Source organism: Melanerpes formicivorus, unplaced genomic scaffold (assembly GCF_026170545.1).
Source record: "Melanerpes formicivorus ecotype bairdi unplaced genomic scaffold, bMelFor1.0.p_v2 SCAF_1079, whole genome shotgun sequence".
NCBI classification, from domain to species: Eukaryota; Metazoa; Chordata; class Aves; order Piciformes; family Picidae; genus Melanerpes; species Melanerpes formicivorus.
The window spans coordinates 37,832-61,249 of record NW_027143431.1 but is presented as its reverse complement, the minus strand read 5'-3'; the positions used below and the strand labels follow the sequence as shown (position 1 = coordinate 61,249).

At 67.7% G+C, this 23,418-nt stretch overlaps 2 protein-coding genes across 2 annotated transcripts; both read right to left on the bottom strand.

Moving 5' to 3' along the window:
- Nucleotides 1-4,898: 4,898 nt before the first annotated feature.
- CFAP45 (cilia and flagella associated protein 45) lies at nt 4,899-18,619 on the bottom strand. Its single transcript, XM_068170986.1, has 11 exons — nt 18,356-18,619; nt 14,021-14,157; nt 9,037-9,178; nt 8,388-8,558; nt 8,029-8,207; nt 7,208-7,337; nt 6,764-6,910; nt 6,558-6,671; nt 5,629-5,822; nt 5,260-5,484; nt 4,899-5,064 (listed from the first exon to the last, which is right to left on the bottom strand). The coding sequence occupies exons 1-11, from the start codon at nt 18,485-18,487 to the stop codon at nt 4,971-4,973; spliced, it is 1,665 nt and encodes a 554-aa protein (XP_068027087.1). The 5' UTR covers nt 18,488-18,619; the 3' UTR covers nt 4,899-4,970.
- A 463-nt stretch (nt 18,620-19,082) lies between these two features.
- Nucleotides 19,083-22,651, bottom strand: TAGLN2 (transgelin 2). Its single transcript, XM_068170990.1, has 5 exons — nt 22,544-22,651; nt 20,337-20,536; nt 20,075-20,249; nt 19,650-19,752; nt 19,083-19,572 (listed from the first exon to the last, which is right to left on the bottom strand). Exons 2-5 carry the CDS (start codon nt 20,514-20,516, stop codon nt 19,431-19,433), a joined length of 600 nt encoding a protein of 199 aa, XP_068027091.1. The 5' UTR covers nt 20,517-20,536; nt 22,544-22,651; the 3' UTR covers nt 19,083-19,430.
- Nucleotides 22,652-23,418: the final 767 nt, after the last annotated feature.

Below are 23,418 nucleotides of genomic sequence, written 5' to 3'. Positions count from 1 at the left end.
TGCCCTGCCCTGCCGGACCCTGTCCTGCCCTGCCGGACCCTGTCCTGCTTACTTCTTCCCTGCCCTGTCAGACTCTGCTTGTCCTACCTGCTCCTTCCCTGCCCTGCCAGACCGTGTCTATCCTGCCTGCTTCTCCCCTGCCCTGCCAGACCCTGACTGTCTTGTCTGCTCCATCCCCACGCTGCCAGACCCTGCCTGCTCCATCCCTACCCTGCTCTGCCAGACCCTGTCTGTCCTGCCTGCTCCATCCCTGCCTTGCCAGACCCTGCCTGTCCTGCATCCTCCATCTGTGCCCTGCCAGCCTGTGTCTATCCTGCCTGCTTCTCCCCTGCTCTGCCCGACCCTGCCTGTCCTGCCTTCTCCATCCTTACCCTGCCAGACCCTGCCTGTCCTGCCAGCTCCTTCTCTGCCCTTCCAGCTCCTTCTCTGCCCTGCCAGACCCTGCATGTCCTGCCTGCTCCATTCCTACCCTGCCTGACCCTGCCTGTCCTGCCAGCTCCTTCCCTGCTCTGCCAGACCCTGCCTGTCCTGCCTGCTCCATCCCTGCCCTGCCAGACCCTGCCTGTCCTGCCAGCTCTATCCCTGCCCTGCCAGACCCTGCCTGTCCTGCCTGCTGCTTCCCTGCTCTGCCAGACCCTGCTTGTCCTGCCAGCTCCTTCCCTGCTCTGCCAGACCCTGCCTGTCCTGCCAGCTCCTTCCCTGCTCTGCCAGACCCTGCCTGTCCTGCCTGCTGCTTCCCTGCTCTGCCAGACCCTGCCTGTCCTGCCTGCTGCTTCCCTGCTCTGCCAGACCCTGCCTGTCCTGCCAGCTCCTTCCCTCCTCTGCCTGTCCTGCCTGCTCCATCCCAGCCCTGCCTGCCCGGTGGCTGCTGTGTGACACTCACCACGTTCTCCGGGCCGGTCCGCTCGGGCGTGATCTGGATCCACTCGATGCCCACGCCCTGGGGACCGTTGTCTTCGGGCTCCAGCACATAGGGGCAGCCCAGCTTCACCGAGTCGCCCTTGGCCAGGTACAGAACCTCCCGGCCCTTGCTGTTGATCCTGACGGCCAGGAGGAGAGCTGGGGAGAGAAGGGCACTGATTGCACCTGCTGGGGGATACCCCAGACCTGTGCCCCGGGGCGCCCTGACCCCCACGTCCTGCAGCACCCCAACTGCATGTTCTGCAGCACCCTGCGTCCTGCAGCACCCCAACTGCATGTTCTGCAGCACCCTGCATCCTGCAGCACCCTGACCCTGCGTCCTGCAGCACCTAACCCACGGGAGCAGGTCCGGGGCAGGGATCATTCTGCCAGGCTCAGGCCGGGGGTCCCGGTGGGGTTGAACACCTATCAGGGCTGCCACCATCTGGGCCCTGTGAAGCAGCATCAGGGACAAAGGGGCACGGTGGGCTCCTTGCCCCCTGCCTGTCTCTGGCCAACACAGATGAGTGCTGTGGCAGGACCAGCCCGGCCGCAGGTGCTCTTCCGACCAGGGGGTGCGTCCGGCGCCCCGGGGCGCCCTGGCTCCGGGCAGAGACCCTTCCATCCTTGGTGGCATCGCTTCAGGAGCAGGTCCAAGTGAGAGGATCCATCAGCGCCTACCTGGCATGAGACCCAGGAGCAGGAGCAGGCTGGCGCCGTGCCCTGCCATGACGCTGCAGCCGTGCTGGGTGGTGAGGAGGAGCAGGAGCGGCGGAGGCTCCGAGGTGACAGGGCAGGGGCCGTCTGGGGCTGCTTTTACATGCTGGGCCGGGGCGCTCCTCCCTCTGGGGCGGATGCCTTTGGGATGACTGAGTGGCTCCAAGCTGTGCGTGAGCGATGCCGCCCTGCTCCACTCCCTACCCCCTAATTAAGCATCACCATGCTGTGGGCTCCCATCCAGCCAGACCCGGGCTGGGGGTCAGTGAGGGCAGGGGGCCCAGCACACCCTGAAGCACCCAGAGAAGGGATCTGGGGGTCCCTGCGCCCTGAGGTGCCAGGTGGCTGGCACCCTGGTGTGGTCGCTGGTGGGATGAGGGTGGCTGGTGGGGAAAGGCTTCTGGGACCCTGCAGTGAGAGCAGCCCAAGTGCAGCCAAGCACTGCGGCTCCATGGAGTTGCCAGGTTGTCCTCATGCTGGTCCTGAAGAGATTTTGGTCTTGGGCAGGACTCAGGCCAGCTGGAAGAGCTTAAAGGTGTGGTTTGACCATGGGCTTAAGCTCCTGGAGATCCCTCCTCCAGTCCTGCCCCCACAGCAAGTAGGGACAGGGATGCTGCAGCCCTGTGGGGACCACGGATGCCCACCAAGCCCACGCTGGTGCCAAGTAGAGCACCGACCTGGCTGGTGCCAACTAGAGCACAGACCTGGTTGGTGCTCCAGGGCATGGCTGACTTGCACAGGGATGTGGTGGCAGCAAGAGGGGCAGCACACCCCAGGCTATGCTCAGCACAGTGGAGGGGACAAACAATGTGGCTGGAGGAGGCTGGGACAGCTGGAGGGGAGGGAGAGACCTCCTGAGACCTGAATCCAAGAGCTGGGGACAGGGATGCACTGCCCTGACCAGAGGAGTAGGAACAGGGATGCCTGGCAGTGGCTGGAGGATGTTGGGGCAGGGATGGGCAGCAGTGGATGGAGAGGAGCTGGGACAGGAGTGGGCAGCAGTGGATGGAGAGGAGCTGGGGCAGGGGCTGTGGGCAGCAGAGGATGGAGAGGAGCTGGGACAGGAGTGAGCAGCAGTGGATGGAGGACCTGGGAAAGGGAAGTTTGGCAGTGGATGGAGAGGAGTTGGGACAGGAGTGAGCAGCAGTGGCTGGAGAGGAGCTGGGGCAGGGAAGTTTGGCAGTGGCTGGAGAGGAGCTGGGACAGGGGCTGTGGGCAGCAGAGGATGGAGAGGAGCTGGGACAGGAGTGAGCAGCAGTGGATGGAGGAGCTGGGACAGGGAAGTTTGGCAGTGGATGGAGAGGAGCTGGGACAGGGGCTGTGGGCAGCAGAGGATGGAGAGGAGCTGGGACAGGAGTGAGCAGCAGTGGCTGGAGAGGAGCTGGGGCAGGAGTGAGCAGCAGTGGCTGGAGAGGAGCTGGGGCAGGGGCTGTGGGCAGCAGAGGATGGAGAGGAGCTGGGACAGGAGTGAGCAGCAGTGGATGGAGGAGCTGGGACAGGAGTGAGCAGCAGTGGATGGAGAGGAGCTGGGACAGGGGCTGTGGGCAGCAGACGATGGAGAGGAGCTGGGACAGGAGTGAGCAGCAGTGGCTGGAGAGGAGCTGGGGCAGGGGCTGTGGGCAGCAGACGATGGAGAGGAGCTGGGACAGGAGTGAGCAGCAGTGGATGGAGAGGAGCTGGGACAGGGAAGTTTGGCAGTGGCTGGAGAGGACCTGGGACAAGGGCCGTGGGCAGCAGGTGCTGAGGTAACACTGGGGATGCTCAGCCGAGCAAGAAGCCCTGGCCAGGGGCACTCTCCTGTGCTGCTGCGTGCCAGGGCCAGGCCCCACGTCCGGCTCGCCGGGGCACTGCCCGCGGCACAGCTCGGCCGTGCCGGTACTTTCCACACCGGGACTGCCCCGGCCGGCTCGGCAGCACCGCCCCGTGCCAAACAGTCCCCGGGGCCAAGAGCTGCTCCATTTACTGGCCCTAAGCTGAGCTCACCGCTGCCGGTTAACCCTTCCCGGCCCCGCGCTGGGAACCGGGGCGCGCCCGGCACGTGCTGCGCCGCGTCGGTGATTCCGGGGACCCCGCACGCGGCCGGGCCCCGGGGGCGGCACCGCCACGGCGAGAGCTGCCCGGCCGCGGCGGCGGCCGCCCGGTCACGGTGCCGGGCCCGTGGCTCCCCGAGCCCGTGGCTCCCCGGCCGCCGCCTCCTGCTTCCCCTCACGCAGGCAGCGTGGGGATCCCACGCCACGGCCGCGGGCACCGGCGCCGGTCGCAGCCCCCTCGGCGCGGAGGCTTCGGGACCCTCGGCGCTGAGCCTGGCGGTGGCCGCCTGGGTGGGCAGTGGCCGAGGGTGGCACCGCTGCTGTGTGGCTGTGGGGACCGGCGCTGGGCTGCTGAGCCTGGCACACGGGGGGGGGGGGGGCTCAGGAGCTTGGTGGCCGTGCCCAGGGTGGGCTCTGGGGTGGCAGCTGCCTGCTCAACCTGTGCCACGCTTCAGCCTGTGCCACACGCTGCCCTGCTGAGCCTGGCACAGGGGGGGGGCTCAGGAGCTTGGTGGCCGTGCCCAGGGTGGGCTCTGGGGTGGCAGCTGCCTGCTCAGCCTGTGCCACGCTTCAGCCTGTGCCACACGCTGCCCTGCAGAGCCTGGCACCGCCACCACGGGCACATGGATCAGAAGGGGCAGTGGCCTCTCGTCCTCCCTCCTGACCCAGCCTGGAGGAGGCTCAGGGCTCCGGGCAGAGTCCTCTGAGCTGTCCTCCTGCCCAGGGCAGTCTCGCCTGCCTCGGCTCTCCTTATTTTCCAGCTGCTCTGACAATTAATCAGAGCCACTCCTGCGGGCTCCTGGCCCTCTGAAGCTGCCAGGCCCTGTCCCAGCGGATGCGAAATGTTTGCATCATGCTCTGGTCTCCTCGCTGTGCCCCTGCCACTGCTGCAGGGCCTGGTGCTGACACTTCAGTGGCTTGGTGGTGACACTTCAGTGGCTTGGTGGCACTGCCAGTTCTGCTGTGGCTGTGGGCAGCCGGGTCCAGGGCTGTGTGTATGGAGAGGACCCTGCCCGGCTCGCAGGGAACCTCCTGGAGCCACCCCACGGGGGGGGTGGGGGGGCTGGGACACTCCCACGGCTTTGGTGGTGACCCTGAGCTGTGCCAAGGGCCTGGGGGGGGGGGGCAGAATGTGGGCAGGAGGGCAGTGGAGGGGTGGTTGGACAATGAGCTTTGGGCCACTCCAGTCCTGAAGGCAGGTCCCGGCCTGCCAACCCGAAACAGGAGAAGGATGAAAGGCAGCATCGGCTCCATAGAGATCTCTGTTCAGAAACATCTTGGCCTGAGCCAAGGGAACCCCCAAAGGGTTGGGGAGATGAAGCTCTACTCCTGGTGGGGCTGAGCCTGGTCGGGGGCTGCTCGCACTCCAGCCCTCTGCTCCAGCTGGGCACAGTACTTCTCGGGGATGCCAGCGGCTCTGCAGGGGAAAGAAACCATCAGGCCCCCTGTGCTGCACCAGCGCTGGGCTCGAGGGCCGCGGCACAGAGGGGCTCCTGCTTGCTGAGGGTGCAAAGGAACCTCTGAGGTGGCCTCAAGGGGTGAGGAGCTGCCGGGAAGCCAGGAAGGCCTTAGGGACCTGCGGGGAGGCAGGTGGCTGCGGGCAGCACATCACCTGAGCTCCTGCACCTTCTGCTGCTTGAGCTGGGCGATGCGCTGGCTGCGCCTCCGCGCCTCCTCCTGCAGCCGCCGGCACTCCTCGAAGGCAGCCGCCCGCTCCCGGGCCAGCCGCTGCTGCCGCTCCTGGATCTGGCGCCGGACCTCGCTGGCATGGGCGAGCCGCAGGCCTGCCCTCCGCTCCTCCTCCGCCTTCACCTTCTCCAGGTGCTCCTGCTGGGCCCTGCGGGGCAGCTCGGGGCAGGTGAGGGGTCCCCGCTCCGGCCCCTGCAGCCCGCGGGGCAGCGGCCGGAGCCGGCGGCCGGGAGCCCTCGCAGCCGCCAGGCTGCCGCCGCTCCGCCCGGGGCAGGGCCGTGGCGGCTGTCACCTGAGGATCCTCTGGAACTCCAGCTGGTCCTGCTGCATCTGCAGGGCCAGGCTGTGCTGGCGGTGGGCGACCTGCTGCAGGCGGCTCTGCTTCAGAGCCTCCTCCTCCTCCGCCTTGCGCCGCGCCGCCTCCCGCTCCTTGCGGCGCCACTGGCGCTCCGCAGCCTCCTGGCTGCGCTTGGCTCGCAGCGCGTCCTGCAGAGGGACACTGCGGGGGTCACCGAGAGCCTCCCTCCCGGGGCAGCTCTGCGTGGCCTCTCTCCCAGCACCGGGCTCCAGCAGCCTGCCCCAGAAGGCCACCAGCAGCCTGGTGCAGGAGCAGCAGGAGCAGGGCAGGGATTGTGTCCCTGGGCTGGGCACTGCTGAGGTCACAGCTGCAGTCCTGGAGTCCTACTCCAAGAAGGACATTGAGGGCTCAGGGTAGGGGCAGAGGAGGGCAATGAAGCTGGGGAAGGGTCTGGGGAGGAGCAGCTGAGGGAGCTGGAGGTGGTGAGGCTGGAGAAGAGGAGGCTGAGGGAGACCTCTTTGCTCTCTGCAGCTCTTGAGAGGAGGCTGCAGCCAGGGTGGGGGTTGGGCTCTTGTGCAAGGGACAGGGACAAGAGGAAATGGCCTCAAGCTGCCCCGGGGGAGGTTCAGGTTGACCATGAGGACAATTTGTGTCCTGCAGGAGTGGTCAGGGACTGGCACAGGCTGCCCAGGGAGGTGGTGGCCCTGTGGCCATGGCACTGGGGCCTGGGTTTGGTGCCCACGGTGGGGTTGTGCTGGTGTTGGTCTGGATGACCTTGGAGGTCTCTTCCAACCCAAACAATTCTATGCTTTCATGACTCCAAGGACCCAGCCAGGCCCCAGCAGCCCCACACCCAGGGGAGCTTCCTCTTGCCAGGGGTGGGGAGGGGGCAGGGCAGCCCCCCCTGTGCCGCAGCCGCAGACCTGCTCTGCCTGCCGGTCCTGTGCCCGCTCCTGCATGGCCCTCAGGCGTGCCAGCTCCTTCTCCTTCTCCACACGGAGCCTCTCCTGCTCGGCCTCCAACCTGGCCTCAAGCTCCTGCATGGGGGCAGAGCCGTGGGGCAGCTCCCTGCAGCCGCCCCGCTGCCCGCCGGGCCCCTGCCGGTGCCACCCGTGCTGGGTGCTGTTACCATCTTCTGCCTCTGGTACTCCAGCACCTTCTCGTCCTCCAGCCTCTCCTGCTCCCTCTGCTTCTCCTTCAGCTTCTGGTTCTCGGTGTTGATTCTTCTGATCTCAGCCTGGATCTGCTTCTGCTGCTCCTGCTTCCGCTCCAGCTCCTGAGGAGGGTGCAGAGGGTTGGAGAGTTGCAGGCCAGGAGCTGTGGAGCTCAGCGCTGCCTCCACTCCTCCCTGGGGACCTTCCCGAGGGTCAGCAGCTCCCCCAGGGTGGGGAAGGGCCCAGCAGCTTGCCCCCAGCTTCCCCCAAGAGGCCTGAGCTGTGGTTCTGCTGCCTGCTGTCTCTGCCCCCCAGGTCTGACCTGCCCAGCAAAGGGCCACCCTGCCAGCAGGCTCACCCTGTCCAGCCCCCTTCCTGCTCAGCCTCCTCCCTGCTCCCCAGCAGCTCTCTGCTCACACCTTCAGGTCCTCCATCTTCAGCCTCTCCAGGTGCTCCAGCAGCTCCTGTGCCTCCTGCTCCCTCTGGGCATCTCTCAGGGCTCGCTCCTCCGCGTTCTGCTCCATCTGCTTCACGATCCCCTGCCTGCCCCTGCAAAGCAGAGAGCCAAAGGTTCCCTCTGGCTCCATCCTGCTCCCAGGAACAGCAGCACAGACCTCAGGCAGGGGTTGGAAGGGACCTCTGGAGAACATCCAGCCCAACCCCCCCTGCCAGAGCAGGGCACCCAGGGCAGCTCACACAGGAACACACCCAGGTGGGGCTGCAAAGTCTCCAGAGGGGACTCCACCACCCCTCTGGGCAGCCTGCTGCAGGCCTCCAGCAGCCTCACAGCAAGGAAATTTCTCTTCATGTTGTGGTGGAGCCTCCTGGGCTCCAGCTTGGACCCATTGGTCCTTGTCCTGGATACCAGCAGAGCCTGGCAGCTTCATCCTGCCCCCCACCCCTCAAATGTTTATAGACATTGGTCAGATCCCTCTCAGCCTTCTCCTCTCCAGGCTAAACACCCCCAGGGCTCTCAGTCTCTCTTCATCAGACAGATGTCTCAGTCCCTTCATCATCCTCAGAGCCTCCACTGGACTCTCTGAGGCAGATCCCTGTCCCTCCTGAAGTGGGGAGCCCAGCACTGGGCAGAGTGTGGCCTCAGCAGGGCAGAGCAGAGGGGCACTGTGGTGCCAGCCCAGCTGCAGCAGCTGGGAGCTGTGGTGTGAAGCTGGCAGCCAGAGCTGAACCCCAAGCCCAGCACACGGCCTGGGGCCAGGAGAAGGCTCTACAAGGAGCAAACCTGATCAGGTCCTGCTTCCTCCTGCGCTCCTGCTCCTCCTGCAGCTCCTCAGCCCTTCTCCTCTCCACCTCCATCAGCCTGGCCAGACGCTTCTCCTCCTCCTCCAGCTCCCTGCTGATCAGCTGCTTCTCCAGGACCTGTGCATCACGGATCATGTGGCACTTGGCTCCCAGGACCATCTGTGGGGGCAAGAGGACTCCCTGGGCTGCGGGCCGGCACAGACAGACCCACGGACGGGGAGCTGGGGAAGGGAAGGAGACCCTGGACAGCGGCAAGCAGAGCAAGGCTTAGGTCTGGAGCAGCCTGCCCCGGCAGAAGGCCCTGCGGCGCCGGTGGGGCCAGGGAGCCCCCGGCGCTACCTCGCTGAACTGCTTGATCTCATCCTCCTGCTCCATGCGCATCCTGTCGGCCCTCTGCAGCAGGTGCTGGGCGCGCTCCCGAGCCTCCTCCTCCAGCTCGCTCCGCGGCCCCGTCTGCTGCTGCCGGGCGGCCGCCTCCCGCGCCGCGCTCCGGCGCTCCCTCACCGCCTCCTGCGGGCACGGGCAGCTGCGGAAGGCCGGGCACCCTCCCGGGGCAGCCCCGCAGCGGAGGGGCGCAGCTCCCCCCAGCCCTGGCCTGGCTCCCTCCCACGCTCCCCCCCGCAGAAAGGCAGCACAAAGGCTGCGGCGCAGCCCCCGGGGGTCGCCGCGGGCTGGGGGGGCACAACCAGCAGGGGATTTCTCCCCCCCACCCGCGGGCAAAGCCAGGGACCCTGAGCGGAGGAGCAGAGGAGAGCTGAGCCCCAGGGCTGTGCTGCTCTGGCAGCAGTGGGCACACCGAAGTGTGGTGCTGGGGATGGTGGCATCTGAGCAGCGCCCTGGGGGCAGCCCCAGCCTGGGGCCCCTGGAATTCCAGCCTGGGGATTCTGTGTCTCTGCCCCACAAGGCTGAGCCTGCCCGGGCACAGCTCCCCTCCACCCTCATCCCCCGGAGCTGCTGGCAAGGGAAGGGGCAGAGGGGAGATGCCTACGAGAGCTGCTTCCTTCTCTGCCTTGAGGGCTGCCAGCCTGGCCCTCTGCTCCTCCTTGCTCAGCACCCTCGCTGCTGCCTTGATGCGCTGGAAGTCCTCCTGCCCCATGATCAGGGCTGCTGCTGGCTTCTCTGTAGGGACACTGGTGGCACAGGTGGCAGTCAGTGACACCACAGCCCCCCCACCAGCTGCCTCTGGTCCCTCTGCCTGCCCCTAGGTCCTGCCCGGGGTTGCCCACACCAGCCCCAGGACCGGGAGTCACCCAAGAGCAATGCAGGAAGCAGCAAGGCTGTGGGGACCCAACTGCCCTGGTCAGGGGGAGGAAGAAAGTGCAGTGAAAGCCTCTCCAGGCTGTGATGCAGCAGGCTGGGATGATCTTGGGGTGGCTGGGGCCTCCCAGGGAAAACCCCACAGCATTCAGCACAGGCCTAGTCAGCCCCCATTAAGAGATGCTGGAGCTGTGCCAGTCCAGCCTGGGATGATTCTGACCACTGCCCTCAGCCCCTTTGCAGGGGGCCAGACTGCCCAGCCCTGCCCCCAGACCAACTGCCACTGCCCATTGTGTGCCAGGTGGAAACCTCTGTCCCATGTGGACAGATCTGAGAGGGGGGCAGAGGAGCTGTGGACACTCAGCCTGCTCAGGCTGCAGATCCACTCAGCACAGCTCAGCTTGGGCTCTGCTGCTGCTGCTGGCAGCTAACTGGCATGGGAGGAGGAAACATGGCACTGCCCCAGCCCTGAGCATCCCTCACAGCATCACAGAGGATCACAGAGGATCACAGAGGATCACAGAGGATCACACAGGGTCACACAGGGTCACAGGATGTTAGGGTTGGAAGGGACCTCCAGAAATCACTTGAGTCCAAGCCCCCTGCCAGAGCAGCAGCACAGAACCCAACACAGGACCCCCAGGAGCACATCCAGAGGGGGCTGCAAAGGCTCCAGGGAAGGAGACTCCACAACCTCCCTGGGCAGCCTGCTCCAGGCCTCTGGGACCCCCACAGGGCAGAAGTTCCTCCTCCTGTTGAGGTGGAACCTCCTGGGCTGCAGTTTCCATCCACTGCCCCTTGGCCTGGCCCAGGGTGCAGCTGAGCAGGGCCTGGCCCTGTCCCCTCCCTCCTGCCCCCCAGCCCTCAGCTCTGGAGAGCCTTTGAGCAGCTCCCTCTCAGCCTCCTGCTCTCCACACTCAGCACCCCCAGGACTCTCAGCCTCTCCTCCCCAGGCAGTGCTGCAGGTCCCTCCAGCAGGTCCCTGGCCCTCTGGAGCTGGGGAGCACCCCTAGGGCTCTCAGCCTCTCCTCCCCAGGCAGTGCTGCAGGTCCCTCCAGCAGGTCCCTGGCCCTCTAGAGCTGGGGAGCACCCCCAGGGCTCTCAGCCTCTCCTCCCCAGGCAGTGCTGCAGGTCCCTCCAGCATCCTCACAGCCCTCTGTTGGACTCTCTCCAGCAGGTCCCTGGCCCTCTGGAGCTGGGGAGCACCCCCAGGGCTCTCAGCCTCTCCTCCCCAGGCAGAGCTGCAGGTCCCTCCAGCATCCTCACAGCCCTCCAGCAGGTCCCTGGCCCTCTGGAGCTGGGCAGCACCCCCAGGGCTCTCAGCCTCTCCTCCCCAGGCAGTGCTGCAGGTCCCTCCAGCAGGTCCCTGGCCCTCTGGAGCTGGGCAGCACCCCCAGGGCTCTCAGCCTCTCCTCCCCAGGCAGTGCTGCAGGTCCCTCCAGCAGGTCCCTGGCCCTCTGGAGCTGGGCAGCACCCCCAGGGCTCTCAGCCTCTCCTCCCCAGGCAGTGCTGCAGGTCCCTCCAGCAGGTCCCTGGCCCTCTGGAGCCAGGGAGCCCGCAGCTGGATGCGAAACTCCAGGCGAGGTCTCTGCTGGCCCTCTGCAGAGCCCTGCCTGTGACTCAGGCTGTGGGTTGAGAGGAAATCGCTGAAGCTCCTGCTGCCCCCATTTCCCCACTGCTAAAAATGTGGCTAATGACACGAGGCTGTTGGGCAGGGGAGCTGCAGGGAGCTAATTACTCCTGGGCATTACTCAGGTGCCAGGGGGAGGGAAGGGAGGGAGGGAGGGAGGCGTGTGGCGGAGGAGTCTGCATTAACCAAATGCAGAGAGCACTTTGAAGCTGTTCAGGGACTAAGAATTTACTCATTGTTATGGTGTGTCACCTTTCATCCACCCTGCTGAAGATGAACAGATACCTGCATAATGATCAGCCCCAGAGCTGCATCACAGCATCGGATTCCAGGACGCTAAAGAATGGCCAAGGCCACAACGACCCTAATAAAGGTAATGACACAGTGCTGCTGCTGCTGCCCTGCTGCTGCTGCTGCCCTGCTGCTGGCCCCCTGCCTGCCTGCCTGCCAGCCCAGCTGGGATGTCTAGGACCTGATTTTCAGGAATTAAAGCCCAGCACAAACAGTCTCCCAGCAGGGATTCACAGAAGGGGTTGGGTTGGAAGGGACCTTCAAGATCGTTCATCACCACCACCACCACCACCAGCAGCAGCCCAGGTTGCTCAAGGTTTCCTCCAAGCTGGCCTGGGACACCTCCAGGGAGGGGACAGCCACAGCTTCCCCTGGGAAATCTGTGCCAGGCTCTTCCCAGCCTCCCTCTCAAGGATTTCTTCCTCTCAGTCTCCTCTCTCCCAGCTCCAAGCCATTGTCCCTGGGCCTGGCACTCCCAGCCCTTGGCCCCAGCTCCCTCCCCAGCTCTCCTGGAGCCCTTCAGGCACTGAGCTCTCCCTGGAGCCTTCTCTTCTCCAGCCCCAACCCTCCCAGCCTGTGCCCACAGGGGAGGCTCTGCAGCCTCTGCTCATCCTGGTGGCCTCCTCTGGCCCCTGCCCAGCAGCTCCAGGTCCTGCCTGTGCTGGGGGCCCCAGAGGTGGCTGCAGAGCTGCAGGGGAGCTCTGAGCAGAGCAGAGCAGAGGGGCAGAATCCTCTCCCTGCTCAGGGCTGGCTCTGGGTTGCTGCTTCCTCTTGCTGCCTCCTGCTGAGTTTGTCACCCCCTAGCCCCCCTCCTCAAGGCTGCTCTCAAGCTCAGCTGGGACTGGACCTGTGGCCCTGCAACCCCCAGCTTCAGCAGTGAGCCCAGGTGGGATGTGAAGGTCCAAAGCCAGCTACCAGCCTTGGAGCCTGAGCCAGCCTTGGAGCCTGAGCCAGCCTTGGAGCCTGAGCCAGCCTCAGGGCCTGAGCCAGCACCTCTGTGCCCTGTCCCAGCATCTCTGTGCCCTGTCCCACTCCACAACCCCCAGGCCCAGGCCATGCAGGGGCAGGGCCCAGGCTGTGCTGAGTGCCTGAGCTTCAAAACAGGAAGCAGAGCTCAGCCTCGTGCCCAGGGACAACCACCAGGAAAATGCAGGGAGGTCAAAATGAGGCTAAATGGGAGCTGGGCAGGGTAATGGCCCTGCTCTGCTCTGCTCTGTGTGCTGCAGGCTCTTAATGAGGTGCAGTAATTAGGGCCAGGGCTCCTGCAGTGCAGCCTTGCTTATAAAACTTCCCTGTGCAGAAGCAGAGAGCTCCTGCAGCTGGGCTGCTGCTCCCCAGCCTGTCCCACCTGGCCCTTCCTTAGGGGGTAACCTTTGATGCAGGGTGGGGAGGGGGTCCCCCTGGGGGTGCTGCTCAGCCCAGAAGGAGCTTTTCTGGCTGCTGAAATGCTTTGATGCTGCTCTTTGACTGCTTCTCAGCACAGAGTCACAGAGTGGAAGCAAGCTCTGGAGGTGACTGAGTCCAAGCCCCTGGCCAGAGCAGGTTCACCCAAAGCACAGCACAGAGGAACACATCCAGGAGGGCCTGGAAAGCCTCCTGAGGTGCAGACTCTCATGATGGGGTTGGGACAGCCCAGGCTGGGGGTGATGAGGCTGAGAGCAGCCCAGCAGAGAAGGGCTTGAGGGTGCTGGCAATGCCCCTGGGGCAGAGCTGGGCACCTCCTGGCACAGGGCTGGGCTGCCCAGGGCAGAGCCAAGGCCCTCAGCAGGGCTCAGCTGCCTGGCACAGGAGCAGGAGGGCAGAGGGCTGCAGGAGAACCTCCCCTGAGCTGCTGCCCACACTCCCCCTGGTGCCCCCCAGGTGCCTCCCAGGGCTTCCTGCTGCCCCCTGCCCCAGGCAGTGGCTGGGGGGCAGTGGCTGGAGCAGGGCAGAGGGCCTGGAAAGCCTCCTGAGCTGCAGACTCTCATGATGGGGTTGGGACAGCCCAGGCTGGGGGGGATGAGGCTGAGAGCAGCCCTGCAGAGAAGGCCTTGGGGGTGCTGGGGGGGCAGGGGGAGAAGCAGCCCAGGAGCAGGCAGGGGGAGACTGCAGAACAGGAGGCCAAGGGCAGCCTGGGCTGCAGCCAAAGCAGTGTGGCCAGAGCTGGAGAGAGGATCTCTGCCCCTCTGCTCTGCTCTGCTCTGCTCAGACCTCCCCTGCAGGGCTGGGGCCAGACAGGGAGCCCTCAGCACAAGGACCTGGAGCTGCTGGAGAGGCTCCAGAGGCCAGGCTGGGAGGGTTGGGGCTGTGCAGCCTGGGGGGGAGGAGAAGGCTGCAGGGAGAGCTCAGAGCTGCAGGGGAGCTGCAGGCAGGCTGGGGAGGGGCTGCTCAGGAGGGCTGGGGGAGGGCTGGGGGGCAGGGGCTGGGGGCTGGAGCAGGGCAGAGGGAGGTTGGGCAGCAGCAGAGGTTCTGCAGCAGGAGGCTGGGCAGAGCCTGGCACAGGCTGCCCAGGGAGCTGCTGGAGGCTCTCTCCCTGCAGGCAGCCAAAGCTGATGTGGCCCTGAGCACCCTGCTCCAGCTGGAGCTGTCCCTGGGGTGCACAAGATGCCCTTGGAGGGTCCCTTCCAGCTCAGGCTTTCTGTCATCCACTTCCATGCCCAGCACTGGCTGGCACCACTGCCAGCCCAGCCTGGGGCACCAGGGGCTGCTGCCAGCAGAGAGTGGCACAAGCTCTGGGCACCAAGGTGCTGCTGGGCCACACAGCCAGGGGCCCAAAGCCTTCTGCAGGGGAGCTGCCACTTGGGCACAGACTCACAGCAGGGCACGGATGAAGTCCTTGGTGATGAGCAGAGAGGTCTCAGGCTTGTGCCCAGCAGCAGGGGAAGGCTTCTGGGCAGCTGGCACCTCCTGGAGGACCACGATGGGGCTGGCAGGGCTGGGCTGCTGTGGGCTCTGGGGGAGAGGAACCACAAGTGAGCCCAGACCCCAGACCCCAGATCCCAGCTGCACAGACCCCAGACCCTAAGTGACCCCAGACCCCAGTTACCCTGCCCCTAGACCCCAGACCCCCAGACCTCAGTTCCCCTGCCCCCAGCCCGCAGTTTCCTTGCCCCCAGCCCCCAGCCCCCATCTACCCTGCCCCCAGACCCCAGCTGCCCTGCCCCAGCCCCCAGCCCCCATCTACCCTGCCCCCAGACCCCATCTGCCCTGCCCCCAGCCCCCAGCTTCCCAGCCCCCAGCCCCAGCTGCCCTGCCCCAGACCCCAGACCCCATCTACCCTGCCCCCAGACCCCAGCTGCCCTGCCCCAGACCCCAGACCCCATCCACCCTGCCCCCAGACCCCAGCTACCCTGCCCCCAGACCCCAGACCCCAGCTGCCCTGCCCCAGACCCCAGACCCCATCCACCCTGCCCCCAGACCCCATCCACCCTGCCCCCAGACCCCAGCTACCCTGCCCCCAGACCCCAGACCCCAGCTGCCCTGCCCCAGACCCCAGACCCCATCCACCCTGCCCCCAGACCCCAGCTACCCTGCCCCCAGACCCCAGACCCCAGCTGCCCTGCCCCAGACCCCAGACCCCATCCACCCTGCCCCCAGACCCCATCCACCCTGCCCCCAGACCCCAGCTACCCTGCCCCCAGACCCCAGACCCCAGCTGCCCTGCCCCAGACCCCAGACCCCATCCACCCTGCCCCCAGACCCCAGCTACCCTGCCCCCAGACCCCAGACCCCAGCTGCCCTGCCCCAGACCCCAGACCCCATCCACCCTGCCCCCAGACCCCAGCTATCCTGCCCCAGACCCCAGACCCCAGCTACCCTGCCCCCAGCCCCCAGCTGCCCTGCCCCCAGCCCCCAAACCCCCCCATCCATGCTGCCCCCAGACCCCAGACACCCTACCCAGAGACCCCAGACCACAGCTGCCCTGCCCCCAGCCCCCAGCTACCTTGACCCCAGACCCCAGCTTCCCTGCCCCCAGACCCCGGACCCCAGCTACCCTGCCCCCAGACCCCAACTGCACTGCCCCCAGGCCCCAGACCCCAGCTGCCCTGCCCCCAGCCCCAGCTGCCTGTCCCTCAGTGCCCTCCTGCCAGCTTCTGGCAAGTTTGGGGCACTCTGGGCGAGTTTCCAGCCAGCTTTGCCCCGGTGCCTGCCAGGGGCCACGGTGAGGAGCAGGGCAGGGGCAGCTCCCAGCAGCTCCAGGTAGCCACAGAGATGCCCTGAGCTCATCCTGTGCTTCAGACCTGGCTGAGAGGCTGGCACCCAGCCTGCTGGGGCAAAGCCAGCACTGGGAGGGTCCTTTTGGTTCCCCCCATGCCCTCAGCACTGCAGAGCTGGGGCTGCCAGGGCAGAGAGCCCTTCCCCTGCCCAGAGCCTGGGTGCTGCCAGAGGGGAAGCTGCACCTGCTCTGTGCCCAGGGCAGGGAGCTGGGCATGGGCTGGGGGCAGGGCAGCTGGGGAGACTGGGGGGTGGTACCAAGGACCCTGGGCTGTGGGGGCAGGGAAGATGGGTAACTGGGGTGTGGGGGTAGAGAAACTGGGGGCTGGGGTCTGGGCAGCTGGGGTCTGGGGTCTGGGGCAGGGTAGCTGGGGTTTGGGGCAGGGTAGCTGGGGTCTGGGGCAGGGTAGCTGGGGTCTGGGGGCAGGGCAGCTGGGGTCTGGGGGCAGGGCAGCTGGGGGACAGGCAGCTGGCACAGCCTGGCCACGAAGGGGCAGGCAGCAGCGGGCAGAAACCACTCCTCCCGGTAGGGCTTGGGCTGGTGCCAGTCCCATTGCCTGAGCCAAGGCTGCCACCTAGTGAAGCATCCCCAGCTGTGGGGTGATATGGGGGGGGGGTCAGAGTGGGCGCTGGGTGCCCCCCGGGGGGGTTGGGAGCAGCTGAGGGATGCCCCAGACACGTGGAGGGCAGCCCCAGGGGCTGTGAGGGGTAAGAACCAGCCTGGGGGGGAAGAGGAAGAGGAGCAGAGACCCAACCCAGGGCGATGCTGGAGCCCTCCAGCACCTTCTGGAGCAGCTCCCTGCTGGGAATCCCAAGCCTGGCACAGCAGCTTGGGCTGCCCAGGGTCAGTGCCCCGAGGCCAGGCACTGGGCAGCATTCCCAGGCAAATCCTGGGGCAGGGCAGGGAGCCAGGAGAGCCAAGGGAAGGCTGGCAGCTGCTGTGCTTCCCCTGGGGCCTCCTCTCGTTAATTCAATTGAAATGAAGCTCGAGGAGGGCAGATGGAGGCTGGAGATGAGGAAGTGAGGGCTGGGGAGAGCCTGGCACAGGGAGGTTGTGGCTGCCCCCTCCCTGGAGCTGTTGCAGGCCAGGCTGGATGAGGCCTGGAGCAACCTGGGCTGGTGGGAGGGGTCCCTGCCCCTGGCAGGGGGTTGGCACTGGCTGAGCTTTGAGCTCCCTTCTGTTTGTTTAAGGGCTCAGCTTGAAACCCCCAGGGCACTGCTGGGACAAACCCTGCGGCCAGCTGGGTGTTGAGCTCCAGGACCCTGCTTCCCTTGGATGAGGCTGGAATGCTTCCTTCTAAGGGGGCTGCTGGCCCAAGCCAGAGGCTTTCCTGCAGCCCAGAGACCTGAGCAGCGTCCCAGCCACCAGGGGCCCCAAATGTGAGCTGTTGATTGAGAGGGTTTGGCACCGAAGCACCTCAGCAAACAGAGATAAGGCTGCGAGGCACCGCGGGCAGCCCTGCAGCCAGGAGAACTCCTTGGGCTCGCCCTGGATAAATCCCAGGGAATCCAATTTGCATCCCTACCAGCCTCAAGGACCTATTTATCTAACTGCTTGGAAGGCTTCAGAGACAGCAGCTCAGAAACCTGCCCGGGGCTCCCCAAGGCACACGGTCCCGGCAGCCCCGAGGGCAGGTCCCTCGCCGGGGGCTCCCCCAGCCTCCGGCAAACCCTCAGCTGGGAGCCGCAGAGGTCTCCACCAGGCTTCCTTCCTCGCCTGCCCAGAGCCAAAGGCTTCGGCGAGGCTCTCTGGCCAGATTTGTTTCAAGAGATAAGAGCCAGGAGAGGAAATTACAGCTGCAAACGCCCCCCCCCCCCCCCCCCCCCGCGCCCCATCCCCGGGGAGGGAGGAGTGCCCTGAGCGCCGCCCGGGCTCCTTGGGGCTGCCAGCCTCCCCCACCCCCTGTTTTATCACCCAGCGTGAGATGGGGCGATGGGACAAACTCCAGCCTGGCACCCAGCCTGGCACCCAGCCTGGCCCTTGTACCTCGAGCTGTGCCAGAGCCCCAAACGAAGGGTGGGGAAGAGCCAACAGCGGCAGCCGTAAAGCTGCGCCCGGGAGCCCCGGGGAGGGAGGGGGCAGAAGCAGCAGCGAGGGGAGGGCGCTCACACTTCAGCCTGGCCTGGCCAGCGCCCTTACCCACCCGGGCGGCAGCGGCTGGGGCTCCCCCGCGGAGCCGGGGCCAGCCCGGGGCCAGGCACGGAGGAAGCCGAACGGTTTCCTCGGCGGAGCCCGGCGGAAGCAGCTCCCGCTCCCTGTTTATCTCCTCCCTGGGCGGCCGGGGCACCCGGCCAGGGGGTCAGGGACCTGCTGGGGCGCTGCCTCGGCTCCAAGGGGACTGATTCCGTAGCTCCCTGAGAATGCTGGCGAGCAGCTGCTCTGGAAGCTTCCAGCCCCTGCTCCCAGGACTCTTCCCTCCATCCCCACGTGGAGTAACTGCAGACCCCGGCGCGCCAGCTCCCCGCCTTTACCGGGAGGGTCATTTCCTGCGCTCCCGCGTCCCGCTAATTAACTAATTACCCTGCGAAAAGCGGAAGCTCGAGGTGCCAAGGACGGGGGCACAGCAGCCCCTGCGCCGCTGGCGGCAGCCCCGCCTCCGGGGGTGGGAGGTTGGTTTCCCTGCCCAGAAGGAATTGGGGTCCTGGGAACTAAGACCGCGGAGGTGGCCAGGCCCGGGGAGGGCTGGCAGGGGGTGCGACACCGTCCCGCACCGGCGCGGGGGGCTGGAAGCCAGGGCGGGGAAGAGCCTCCGGTGAGCGAGCGGGGCGGGCCGAGGCAGGCACCCGGAAGCTCGGAACCCCAGGATCACGGCGCCCCGCTCGGGATGGGGCTGGCTCCGGCGGCCTGACGAGCTCCCGCCGCCCCCCGTGGCTCTGCCCGGTGCAGGGGGTGGGGCAGCCGGCGGTACCCCCCCGGTGACCCCGGCGCCCTTACCCCGAACAGCGTCTCGTCCACCTCGGCCGCCCGGGCCCGCCGCCGGTAGCGGCGGGGGGAAGGAGCCATTTGCAGGCTGTGGCGATCGGAGGGCTCCGGTTCCGGTGCCCCGGGACGGGCTGAGCGCCCCATCCCGCCGCGCGCCGACGGTCGCCATGGCAACGGCCCCCGCGCGCGCCGGCGGCAGCGGCCGCGCAGGGGGCGTGGCCACAGGCGAGCCCCCGCCCATAGGCCCAGCTGGCCCCGCCCACAGATCCCGCTGGGCTCCGAGCTAGGGGCGGCGGCAGGAAGCTGCCCGGGGCGGGGCGGGGGGGGAAGGATCTGACGGCGGCTGGAGAGGAGCCAGGGGGTGCCCAGGGGGGCAAGGAGGGCAGCAGCAGCCTGGGCTGGAGCAGCAATGGTGCTGGCAGCAGGAGCAGGGCAGGGCTGGTGCCCCTGGGCTGGGCGCTGGGGAGGCCACAGCTGCAAGCCTGGGCTCAGGGTTGGGCTCCTCAGGGCCAGGAGGACTTGGAGGGCTGGAGCAGGGCCAGAGAAGGGCAAGAGAGCTGGGGAAGGGGCTGGGGGAGAGGGCTTCTCCAACCCAAACAACTCTGATTCTATGCTATAGCTCTTGCCCTGCCCCTCCCGGCACTGGCCCCGCCCTCAGCTCTAGCCCCACCCCTGGGGCTGGACCCCCCTCACCCAGGGGTCTCTTGCCTGCCCCCCCCCATCACTCCACTCAGTCCTGTAAAGAAGAGGAGCTCTTTATTGGGGTACAGAGGGGCTGCTCCCCCCCACCCCAGCACAGTGGCGGGGCTGGGGGGCACCATGGCCCCCAAGGCACTTTGGGGGTGCGGGCACAGCAGTGGGAGGAGGGCAGCACGGCAGCCCCTCCCCCCCTCCTCCCCCCACCCCCCCCAGCGAAATAATAATAATAAAAAATTGATTTTGGTCCCGGAGATACTGGCGGGGGGGAGGGGGGCACCCGGACCAGGGGGTTGGCCCACGGCAAGGGGGGGTAAGGCAGTTTGGGGGCCGGCCCCAGCGGGCCCCTGGCAGGCGGGGCATGGGGGGGCCGTGCCAGCGGGGCGGGCGCTCAGAGGATCTGGCGGGGCATGCCGTAGCCAGTCATGCCAGCCTGGGAGGCGCCCCGGTTGGTGCCCATCTGCAGCCCGATGACGCTCTGGCCCTCCTTCAGCTTGTCCTCGGAGAAGACTCGACGGTTCTCCTGCGACTTCCTGCGGGCAGGGAGGGCGTCAGCATCCCCCCGCCCCCGCTCCGGCCCCCCGCGCCCTCCCCAGCACCCGCCACCTACTTGGGGAACCAGTTGGGGTCTCCCACGAAGAGCCCATCGCCCTTGGCCACAGCCAGGCTGCCCAGGTTCATCAGTGTCCTCTGCACGCAGGCCATGTTCTTCCCTGCGAAGCCGCAGCCAGGCTCAGCCCCGTCCCCATCCCTCTCTCCTCCTCTCTTCCCCTCCCCATCCCCATCCCTGTCCCCTCCCCTATTCCCGTCCCCCTCCCCATCCCTGTCCCCTCCCCTATTCCCGTCCCCCTCCCCATCCCTCTCTCCTCCTCTCTTCCCCTCCCCATCCCCATCCCTGTCCCCTCCCCTATTCCCGTCCCCCTCCCCATCCCTGTCCCCTCCCCTATAGCCGTCCCCATCCCCGCCCGCTCCCCGCCCCGTCCCCATCCCTCTTCCCCTCCCCGCCGCGTCCCCGCTGCCCACCCAGCCGCTCACCCTCCCAGAGGTCGACGGTCTGGAAGATGTCGGTGGCGGCGATGCCGTAGCGCTCGGCCGCCTGCAGGAACTGCGAGATTTGCTCCATCTGCTTGAAGGCCATGGCCGACGCCTGGATCTTGGCCACGGGCGCCTGGCCCCGCGGGTGCAGGCTGTTGATGAGCCGGCACAGGACCTAGCCGTGGGGAGAGCCGGGGGTCAGCGCCGCGGTACGGCGGCCGCCCGACCGCGGCTGGCCCCGGCCGCGGGGGGGGATACTCACGGTGCCGTCCTTCAGCCACTGCTGGAAGCCGTCCCTGCCGGGCGCCGGCTGGGCCACGTCCCCTCCGCACTGCCCCAGGATCCAGCGCACCAAGATCTGCTCCAGCTCGGGGTCGTACTGCCGGTCGATCTTCTGCTGCACCTCCCGGCTCAGCCCGTACGACGGTCCCCGGTTTGCCATGTTGACGGCGGTGGGGGGGTCTGCAGAGATCAGAGCCCCATCAGTGCTCCCGGTGGCACCGGGGCATGGTGGAGCCCCTTAGGGCCAGCAGGTGACAGCGGGCGCGGTCCCCAGCAGTGTGGCAGAGCACTGCCGGTCAGGCAGCTTGGACGTCCGGCGCGGAGCCTTATCACCCGTGCCAGGCACTGCTTGGGCTCTGCCTTGCCCTGCCCGCTTCCTGCCCAGCCAGCCAAGAGTGGGCGCTGGGTGTGTGCCCACGCGAGGGCAACGGGGCATTTTAGCCTTGGGCAGGGTGGGCAGCACCATGGCCTCTTAGTGCCGGGGCTGGAGTCCTCGCCCCGAGCATCCTGGTGCCCGCGGCTCAGCTGTGCCAAGCCCGGTGCCGGCTGCAGCTTGTTTGCGGAGCTCGCCCGTTTGCTCGGGCCCAGTGCCAGATCCGGGACTGGCTCAGGAGCGTGGGGCCAGCGGCGGTGCTCCCCCCCAGGGAAGGGAGCCGGACCTGGCAGGCCCCAGGGCTGGGCACTGCCTTTGCCAAGGTGTCTCCAGAGCTAGTGCCACCCGTGCTGGGAAGGATGGAGCTTGAGCCAGGTACCCACGTGGGGACACGAGTGGTCCAGCACTGCCCTGCCCATGCAACCTGGGCTCCAAGTCTGAAAGGGGTCCGGAGCCCCCTGCCCAGGCCACGCACCACCTCCCGCACCCAGCCCTGGCACTGGAGGGCACCTTGGCTAACAGGAGCACGTGGTGTCCCTCCCATGGGTGCGGTGTTCCTTCCAGCCTCACTGCCCACACCCCAGCTGGGGACATGTGGCAGCTGCTGGCCTGGGGCAGCCCTGCCCTGGTGAGGAGGATCAGGCTCAGCCTGGGACAGCCTGACTTTGGGCTGGGGGCTCCTGTCCTCAGGACCAGCCAGGGCCAAGCCACCCTGGCTCATAGGGACAGGAGGAAAATCAGCCCCTGGAGAAGCCGGTGGCAGCAGCGGGGTAGCTGTGCCCTTGTGGCACCGCAGCCGGCACCGGTGCCCCCCAGCTCCCAGCGGCAGGGGCCGCCGCGGGGCTGCCCGGGGCGTGGGCTGGAGCATGGGCAGGTCCCACGGAGAGGGAGCCGGGAGCGCCCGGCCGGGGGCCAAAGCGGGTTGGGAAACAAAGAGGAGCTGGAACTGGTGCGGCCGGGGCTGGGCTCCCGGCACCGCCGGGGCTTGCCCAGCCCGGGGCGGGGGGGAGCCTGGACCAAGCCCAGGCCACTGCCGCGCTGCGGACCCCGCACCCAGCTCGGCCGCCACGGGCAGCCCCGGGGGCAGCGGGGAGAGGGCCATGGGCACAGCCGCCCTCCAGCACCCCGGGGGCCCCAGCTGGGATGCAGCCACTCGGGTGTCCCCAGAGGCACACGGGGGACGCCAGATCCCCCCGCCCCCGTGCAACAGGGAGGGGACCGCGGCCCGCAGAGTCATCCCGGGGATTCCCGAAGCAGCCCGGGTGCAGCGGGGAGGGAGCTGCATCCAGGGTACGGCCAGCGGGGCGGGCACCCCCGGCTGGGACAGAGCCGCCCGGGGGGCCGTGGGGAGGTGACGCGGACAGGGCCACCCCGGGGACCCCGCAGGCACCGAGGCGGGGACCGCAGCCAGCCCAGCCGGGACGGAGCCGTTACGAGGGCAGCGGGGCGGGGACCGGGACTCGGGAGGCGGCCGTGCCGGCTCCGAGCGAGCGCAGCCCCGGGATAGACGCACCCCGGGGCGCTCGGCGCGGCCGGAAGCCGCACCCGGGTCCCGCTTCCCGGGCGCGGCCGCGTGTGCCGGCCGTCCACGGGCACGGCGCCCGGCGCTGCCCGCAGCCGTTACGGGGGCAGGGCTGGGGGACAGCCGTGAGCCGGTCCCGCTCCGGGCCCCCGGGGGCAGCGCGGCACCGGCCATTTTAGAACAGAGTGGCCGGTGCTGTCCCCGTCCCCACCTCTGTCCCGGTCGCCACCACGGGCTCCCCGTGCCCACCTGCCGCCCGGTGCCCGCGGGCGCTGCCCGTGCCCCTCCCTACCTGCGGCGCCGATCCCGCGGTCCCGGTGCCGGCACTGCCGGATGCCGCCGCCCGCGCCCTTTTCACGGCTGATGTCAGCGCGGCCGGGGGCGGCTCGGTACCGCCCGCTCCCGGGGCGGGTCCGCCGGGCCGGGGCCGGGGCCGCGCCGCCACCGCGCCCCGGGCAGCCCCGCCCCGCCCTGCCCCGCCCGGCGGACCCTGGGAGAGGGCTCCGGGATGGGCAGGGGGAGCAGGAGGTTGTGGTGACAATGGGGGACAAAGGGACAGCGGTGGCGGTGGGAGCAGAGGGATGCTGGTGGGGACAACATGGCTGTGGTGGGGACAGGGCAGCAGTGATAGCAGTGGGGAGGCAGTGATGGCAGTGGGGAGGCAGTGATGGCAGTGGGGAGGCTGTGATGGCAGTGGGGAGGCTGTGGTGGCAGTGGGGAGGCTGTGATGGCAGTGGGGAGGCAGTGATGGCAGTGGGGAGGCTGTGATGGCAGTGGGGAGGCAGTGATGGCAGTGGGGAGGCAGTGATGGCAGTGGGGAGGCTGTGGTGGCTGAGGTGAAGACAGGGTGGCAATGGTAGGGGCAGGGTGGCAGTGATGGGGACAGAATGTGGTGGGGACAGGGTGGCTGTGGTGGGGACAGGGAGGCTGTGGTGAGGACAAGGTGGCTGTGGTGGCAACAGGGAGGCTGTGGTGGCTGAGGTGAAGACAGGGTGGCAGTGGTGGGGACAGCTTGACCACAGTGTTTAAGGCACATCAAGGTCCTGGTGGGGACAGGGTGGTGGTGATCGAGTGCAGCACGGCAGCAGTGGGGGGGTCAAGGCTGAGATGGGGACAGGGCCCAGCTGTGGCAAGCAGGGGACAATCCCCACAGTGGAAGGAGATTGT

Excerpts from the sequence above, each read along its gene's own strand:
- CFAP45 (XM_068170986.1), bottom strand. The coding sequence starts at position 18,487 with ATGGGGCGCTCAGCCCGTCCCGGGGCACCGGAACCGGAGCCCTCCGAT. Across the intron at positions 6,672-6,763 it reads AGTACCAGAGGCAGAAGATG|GAGCTTGAGGCCAGGTTGGA; the intron begins GTAACAGCACCC and ends GCCCCCATGCAG. Across the intron at positions 5,823-6,557 it reads AGGACCGGCAGGCAGAGCAG|GACGCGCTGCGAGCCAAGCG; the intron begins GTCTGCGGCTGC and ends GTCCCTCTGCAG.
- TAGLN2 (XM_068170990.1), bottom strand. The coding sequence starts at position 20,516 with ATGGCAAACCGGGGACCGTCGTACGGGCTGAGCCGGGAGGTGCAGCAG. Across the intron at positions 19,753-20,074 it reads GACCGTCGACCTCTGGGAGG|GGAAGAACATGGCCTGCGTG; the intron begins GTGAGCGGCTGG and ends GCGGCTTCGCAG. Across the intron at positions 19,573-19,649 it reads GACCCCAACTGGTTCCCCAA|GAAGTCGCAGGAGAACCGTC; the intron begins GTAGGTGGCGGG and ends CCCTGCCCGCAG.